This window comes from Aquarana catesbeiana, linkage group LG03 (assembly GCF_042186555.1).
Source record: "Aquarana catesbeiana isolate 2022-GZ linkage group LG03, ASM4218655v1, whole genome shotgun sequence".
Classification (NCBI taxonomy): domain Eukaryota; kingdom Metazoa; phylum Chordata; class Amphibia; order Anura; family Ranidae; genus Aquarana; species Aquarana catesbeiana.
This window is the reverse complement of record NC_133326.1, coordinates 679,219,147-679,226,854: the sequence shown is the minus strand read 5'-3', so window position 1 is coordinate 679,226,854 and position 7,708 is coordinate 679,219,147. Positions and strand designations below refer to the sequence as shown.

Below are 7,708 nucleotides of genomic sequence, written 5' to 3'. Positions count from 1 at the left end.
GTAAACAACAGATCCCCGTTCTGACAGGGGAGTCAAGAGAGATCTGCTGTTCCTAGTGATTAGGAACAGCGATCTCTCTCTAATCCCAGTCAGTACACTCCCCCCACAGTTAGAAACACCTCCCTAGGGAACACTTAACCCCTTGATCGCCCCCTAGTGTTAACCCCTTTCCTGCCAATGACATTTATACAGTAATCAGTGGCTTTTTTTTAGCTCTGATCACTGTATAAATGTCACTGGTCAAAAGTGTCAAAAGTGTCTGATCTGTCCGCTGCAATGTATCAGTCCTACTAAAAAAATCGCAGATTGCCACCATTACTATTTTTTTCAAAATTGAAGCTTTTTTTTGTTTATAGCGCAAAAAATAAAAACCGCAGAGGTGACCAAATACCACCAAAAGAAATCTCTATTTGTGGGAAAAAAAGACATCTTGTTTGGGTACAACGTCGCACAGCCGCACAATTGTCAGTTAAAGGGACGCAGTGGTGCAGTATCGCAAAAAATGGCCTAGTCATTAAGAGGGCAAATCTTTCCTGTCCTTAAGTGTTTAAAACAAAAACAGTTTCTGACATTTCTTCACTTCCTCTTCTTTTAAGCTACAATAGCTTAAGACCATTCAGCAGTGAACACACATTCTCTGCCACCAAGCTACAGCACCCTGTAAGGAGAGATGAGACTCTTCATCTTCCTCAGTCTGTTTTTTCTAGGTAAGTGATAAAACTTGCTACTTTCACCTATGGGATTTATTATCACTAGCAAGTGTGTGGTCAACAGTACACAGGAGGGATCACAATTGGCCAAATTCATAGTTTGCAGGAAATAATAACCCAGATAGCAAGGATAACTTGCCACAAATTTGTGGCAGTGTTGAATTGTAAGTCTGTTAACTTGCTGCACATCTTCCCTGGCAAGTTGTACTCAGAGCACTTGAAGCACAAGTTCTAGTTGACACTTTTCCCATTTGTAGCAAATTTGCATGTCAAGTCTCTAGCAAGAGTCTATAGCAAGAACTGTGCAAGTCTATAGCAAGAGCCCCGCAAGTCTACAGCAAGAGCCCCGCAAGTCTACATTACGAGCCCTGCAAATCTACAACAAGAGCCCCGCAAGTCTATAGCAAGAGCCCCACAAGTCTACAGCAAGAGCCCCACAAGTCTACAGCAAGAGCCCCACAAGTCTACAGCAAGAGCCCCGCAAGTCTACAGCAAGAGCTCCACAAGTCTACAGCAAGAGCCCCGCAAGTCTACAACAAGAGCCCCGCAAGTCTATAGCAAGAGCCCCGTAAGTCTACAGCAAGAGCCCCGCAAGTCTACATTACGAGCCCTGCAAATCTACAACAAGAGCCCCGCAAGTCTATAGCAAGAGCCCCGTAAGTCTACAGCAAGAGCCCCGCAAGTCTACAACAAGAGCCCCGCAAGTCTATAGCAAGAGCCCCGTAAGTCTACAGCAAGATCCCTGCAAATCTACAACAAGAGCCCCGCAAGTCTATAGCAAGAGCCCCGCAAGTCTACTGCACAAGCCCTGCAAATCTACAACAAGAGCCCTGCAAATCTACAGCAAGAGCCCCGCAAGTCTACAGCCAGAGTTATGCAAGTCTCAGTTTTTGGCAAGAAAAAAGAGGCAAGCAGCGCAAATCTATAATCCCACAACCTGGTGATAGTGAACCGATTGCTATTAACCTTATCCTTTACTGTACACATGTGAAATACATTCTATCCAACAATCAGATATAAAGATAAATCCTCTTGCATAACATAATTCATCTATCATATGAAAATTATTTTTTCTATGAAACAACCCAGATAGCAAGTAATTGTACTGCAAGTTTGGAAGTGACTTGCTAAGCTCTTGCTAGAATTGCCAGACTTCACAAGTTTGTTGCACATTAGCAGCAAGTCTGCATTACATGACTCCAGATCAACTTTCTTTGCAAACATTCTGCAAGTCTGCTGCACGTTCTGGTTCAGTTATGTTGTGCAATAGTCATCCCACCATAGGGGGTGCTGTGACTGAAATTTCATCATTGCTCCCTGCTGTGTGTAAGGTTTTTCTTTAATTGGTGCTGGGGCAGCCATAGAACCACTTTGGGAGTGGTAACCATGAGATCTGATCTGGAGTTCAGGGAGGTAGAAATCAAGGAGTGACTAACCCTAACATCCCATTGGTGTAGCAAAATTTGAAATGTTTTAATTTTCCTTGTTTATATGCTGAGATTTAGCAGAAACTATGTGTATTTAATAAGAGGTGGAAATAGAAACCTCAAAGACCCGGTGCAAGAAACCTGGTAGTTCCACAACTGTTTAAAGGACTACAAATCCCGGCAATACAGTAACAATGCAGAATACCACCAGCTATAGGGGTTTATATAGAGAACCATGCATTGTATATAGTGAGATGACTGTACTGTAGTGTGTTGTAAAGAGACCCATGCATTGTGCTGTATACAGAGAGACCCATAGATCACATGTGCTATATACAGAGAGACCCATGGATTGTGCTGTATACAGAGAAACCCATGGATTGTGCTGTATACAGAGAGACCCATGGATTGTGCTGTATACAGAGAGACCCATGGATTGTGCTGTATACAGAGAGACCCATGGATTGTGCTGTATACAGAGAGACCCATGGATTGTGCTGTATACAGAGAGACCCATGGATTGTGCTGTATACAGAGAGACCCATGCATTTTGCTGTATACAGAGAGACCCATGCATTGTACTGTATACAAATAGGAAAAGGTGGATACTTTTGTTACCATCTATACTGGGCTCTCCTCACTCTACTGAGGTCACAGGTCACATGACCTTTCTGGTCTAGGCATGCCTTCTATCCCTGACAGTAAAACAGAGAAATGAGCAGAGGGTTCCCCCCTACTGGTTTCTCTATTGGGCTTGGTCTATAAATGGCTGGATTTGCCTCTTACATTGTGTGCAATGTCCACCAGTTCCCTCTTAAATTCTGTTGTTGTCTTCTGTAGCTTTACTCCTGGCTGGCTATTCTCTGCAATCTCTGTATTTATGCATCTGTTGCCCATCAATATGAAAAAAATATTCTCACAATGGGATGCCCTGTGTATTTGTGTATATGTAATAATAATAATAAAAATTAAAAATGGTGTGCTAATTCAAGAAGTTATGCAGCAAAAATAGATAAATATGCAAGAATGACTATCCCTAATTAAACAAATAAATAAATAAAAAAATGCAGTAATATGCGATAATGTTGTGAAACAATGATAAAGTGCACTAATTCAAGAAGCTATGCAGAAAAAATAAAAAAATATGCATAAATGACTATCCCTCATTTAATAAAATAAAATAAAAAATGCAGTAATATGCAATAATAAGAAAAAAAGGGATGAAGTGCGCTCTTTCAAGAAGCCAAGCAGCAAAAATAGATAAATATACATTAATGCCTATCCCTAATTTAAAAAATAAAACAAAAATTGCAATAATATGTGAAACAGTGATGAAGCGCACTAATTTAAGAAGCTAAACAGAAAAAATAGACAAATATGCATAAATGACTATCCCTAATTAACCACTTGACCACTGGTCACTTAAACCCCCTTCCTAACCAGACTAATTTTCAGCTTTCGATGCTCTCACATTTTGAATGACAATTACTCAGTCATACAACATTGTACCCATATGAAATTTTTGTTCTTTTTTTCACACAAATAGAGCTTTTCTTTTAGTGGTATTTAATCACCATTGGGTTTTTTATTTTTTGCGCTATAAAAGAAAAAAGACTGAAAATTTGGTAAATTTTTCTTTGTTTCTGTTATAAAATTTAGCAAATTAGTAATTTTTCTTCATAAAATTTTGGCCAGAATTTATACTGCTACATATCTTTGGTAAAAATAAGTACAAATTGGTGTATATTATTTGGTCTTTGTGAAAGTTATAGAATCCAAAAGCTATGGTGGCAATATCTGAAAATTGATCACACCTGAAGTACTGACAGCCTATCTAATTTCTTGAGACCCTAACATGCCAGAAAAGTACAAATACCCCTCAAATGACCCCTTTTTGGAAAGAAGACATTCCAAGGTATTTAGAAAGATGCATGGTGAGTTTTTGAAGTTGTAATTTTTTCCCACAATTCTTTGCAAAATCAAGATTTTTTTTCTTTTTTTTTTTCACAAAATTGTCATATTAGCAGGTTATTTCTCACACACAGCAGAAGCATACCACAAATTACACCCCAAAACACATTCTGCCATTACTCCCGAGTACGGCGATACCACATGTGTGAGACTTTTACACAGCGTGGCCACATACAGAGGCCCAACATGCAGGGAGCACCTTCAGGCGTTCTGGAACATCCAGGCCAATTCTGACATTTCTCTTCTTCATGTAAAAATCATCATTTATTTGCTAGAAAATTACATAGAATCCCAAAACATTATATATATTTTTTTAGCTAGGACCCTAGAGAATACAATGGCGGTCATTGCAACTTTTTATCTTGCACGGTATTTGCATAGTAATTTTTTGAACGCTTTTTTTTGGAATAAAAACAGGTTTGTGCTTAAAAAAAAAACAGTAAAGTTAGCCCAATGTTTTTGCATAATGTGAAAGATGAAGTTACGCCAAGTAAATAGATACCTAACATGTCATCCTTCAAAATTGCACAGCCAAAACTTCGCTACTTAAAAATCCCCATAGGCGACATTTTAAAATGTTTTACTGGTTACATGTTTTGAGTTACAGAGGAGGTCTAGGGCCAAAATTATTGCTCTTGCTCTAATGTTCGCAGCGATACCTCAAATGTGTGGTTTGAACACCGTTTTCATATGTGGGCGGGACTTACGTATGCATTCACTTCTGCATGCGAGCACACGGGGACAGGGGCGCTTACATTTTTTTTATTTTTTTTTTATTCATTTTGCTTTATATATTTTAGTTTGACACTTTTTCCAAAAAATACATTTTTGATCACTTTTATTCCTATTACAAGGAATGTAAACATCCCTTGTAATAGGAATATGGCATGACAGGTCCTCTTTACAGTGAGATATGGGGTCAATAAGACCCCACTTCTCACCTCTAGGCTGGGAAGCCTGAAATAAAAAAAAAAAAAAAAAAAAAGATCCTGGCTTTGATCCTAGCGTTGAGTTGGTAGAAGCACCGGAGGGCGGCGGGAGGGAGGATGTCCCCTCTCGCCTTCTGTAAGAACGATCAAGCATTGGATCAGCTGCCATGATCATCCTTATGGTGTAGGGAATCGCCGGCTGAAAAAGTTGATATTTGAATGATGCCTGTAGCTGCAGGCATCATTCAGATATCCCCGCACAAAGTCAAGGACGTCGTATGACAGCCGGCGGGCGGGAAGTGGTTAAAACACATTTTTTTTAACACAAAGTTGTCCATTTATACAATATTTCTAACACATAGCATGTACATACCAAAAATGACACCCCAAAATAGATTCTCCTATTCCTCCTGAGTACAGCGATACCACGTGTGAGACTTCCACAGCCTGGCCACATACAGTACAGCCGAGTATGGTTGAGCATGGCTGAGCATGGCAGAGTATGGCTGAGTATGACTGGATATGGCTGGGTATGGCAGAGTATGGCAGAGTATGGCTGGGTATCACCGAGTATTGCAGAGTATGGCTGGGTATTGCAAAGTATGGCTGAGTAGGGCTGGGTATGGCTGGGTATTGCAGAGTATGGCAGAGTATGGCTGGGTATTGCAGGGTACTGCAGGGTATTGTAGGGTATTGCAGGGTATTGCAGGGTCTTGCGGGGTATTGCGGGGTATTGCAAGGTATTGCAGAGTATTGCGGGGTATTGCAGTGTATTGCGGGGTATTGCGAGGCAGGGTATTGCAGGGTATTGCAGGGTATTGCAGAGCATTGCAGAGTATTGCTGAGCATGGAGGGATGGCTGAGCATGGATGGATGGATGTGACTGCAATTGTCACAGAGCAGCACTGTGGGCACTACACATCCAGCCCACAGCGCTGCTGCCATCCGATCTCTCCCCTTCTCCTCTCACACTGTACCGATCGGTACACAGAGGGGAGAGAGGAACAGGCGTCATGACATGACGCCGGTTTGTTTACATGTGATCGCTCCATCATTTGACGGAGCAATCACATGGTAAGCGGCCGCAATCAGCGGCTGTTTACCGTGATCCGTGATGCATTGACATGGATTTTGTTGGGTGCGTGCCCCAGGGGGGGTGCGCGAGAGTGGGATTCTGGGAGGACGTCACTGTACGCCCTCCCAGAGTTATCTGACCACCCTGCAGCCCTATGGGCCGGTTGGTAAGTGGTTAAAAAACATGAGAGTCCCCAGCAGAGTCCCTCCTTACATCAGGTGTCCCCAGCGGAGTCCCTCCTTACATCAGGTGTCCCCAGCGGAGTCCCTCCTTACATCAGGTGTCCACAGCAGAGTCACTCCTTACATCAGGTGTCCCCAATGGAGTCCCTCCTTACATCAGCTGTCCCCAGTGGAGTACCTCCTTACATCAGCTGTCCCCAGCAGAGTCCCTCCTTACTTTAGCTGTCCCCAGCGGAGTCCCTCCTTACATCAGCTGTCCCCAGCAGAGTCCCTCCTTACATCAGCTGTCCCCAGTGGAGTCTCTCCTTACATCAGGTATTCCCAGCAGAGTCCCTCCTTACATCATGTGTCCCCAGTGGAGTCTCTCCTTACACCAGGTGTTCCCAGCAGAGTTCCTCCTTACATCAGGTGTCCCCAGCAGAGTCCCTCCTTACATCAGGAATTCCCAGCAGAGTCTCTCCTTACACCAGGTGTTCCCAGCAGAGTCCCTCCTTACATCAGGCATTCCCAGCAGAGTCCCGCCTTACATCAGCTGTCCCCAGCGGAGTCCTTCCTTACATCAGCTGTCCCCAGCAGAATCCCTCCTTACATCAGGCATTCCCAGCAGAGTCCCTCCTTACATCAGCTGTCCCCAGCAGAGTCCCTCCTTACATCAGGTGTCCCCAGCAGAGTCCCTCCTTACATCAGCTGTCCCCAGCGGAGACCGTCCTGACATCAGCTGTCCCCAGCAGAGTCCCTCCTTACATCAGGCATTCCCAGCAGAGTCCTTCCTTACATCAGCTGTCCCCAGCGGAGTCCCTCCTTACATCAGGTATCCCAGCAGCGGTGTCTCTGCCGCCATTACAGAATTGCAGAACAGAGGCCAAGGGGAACAAAATAGAAGTGGAGCCAGCCGGGTGGCTACAATAGAAATTAAGCTACGGCACTGCCCACCCCCACTCCTTTCTATAACAGGTCACAGAAAGACCGGCAGCGGGGTGGGGCGGGGGGTGGGTGGCGCGGCAGCTCAATTTCTATTGTAGCCAACCGGCTGGTGTTCTATCGATACGTGCCCTCATTACTTCGTCTGTAAAATAGCGTGCGGCGGCGAAAAATCTGATAAAAACTGATTTCCCGGGACATTTCCCAGGAAACGATAATATCGGGAAAAGGGTCTAAATCCCAGGAATGTCCCAGGAAATTCATGACAGTTGCACTCCCAAATTGATTCTATGGCTGCCCCAGCACCAATGAAAGAAAAACCTTACACACAGCAGGAGCAATGATAAAAATTCAACCACCGTGACCCCCTGTGGTGGGAGGACTATTGCACAACATAACTGAACCAGAACTTGCAGCAGACTTACAGAATGTTTGCAAAGAAAGTTGATCTGGAGTCATGCAATGCAGACTTTCTGCAATTGTGCAACAAACT

General features: G+C 43.5%; 1 protein-coding gene across 1 annotated transcript in view; it reads left to right on the top strand.

The window, feature by feature from the left end:
* Positions 1–578: 578 nt before the first annotated feature.
* The window catches only part of LOC141134743 (uncharacterized), a 31,170-nt gene continuing 24,040 nt past the window's right edge, over positions 579–7,708 (top strand). Inside the window, exon 1 of the mRNA XM_073624180.1 lies at positions 579–707. Within this exon, the coding sequence (XP_073480281.1) occupies positions 671–707 (37 nt within the window). The 5' untranslated portion in view covers positions 579–670. The remainder of the gene's footprint in view (positions 708–7,708) is intronic.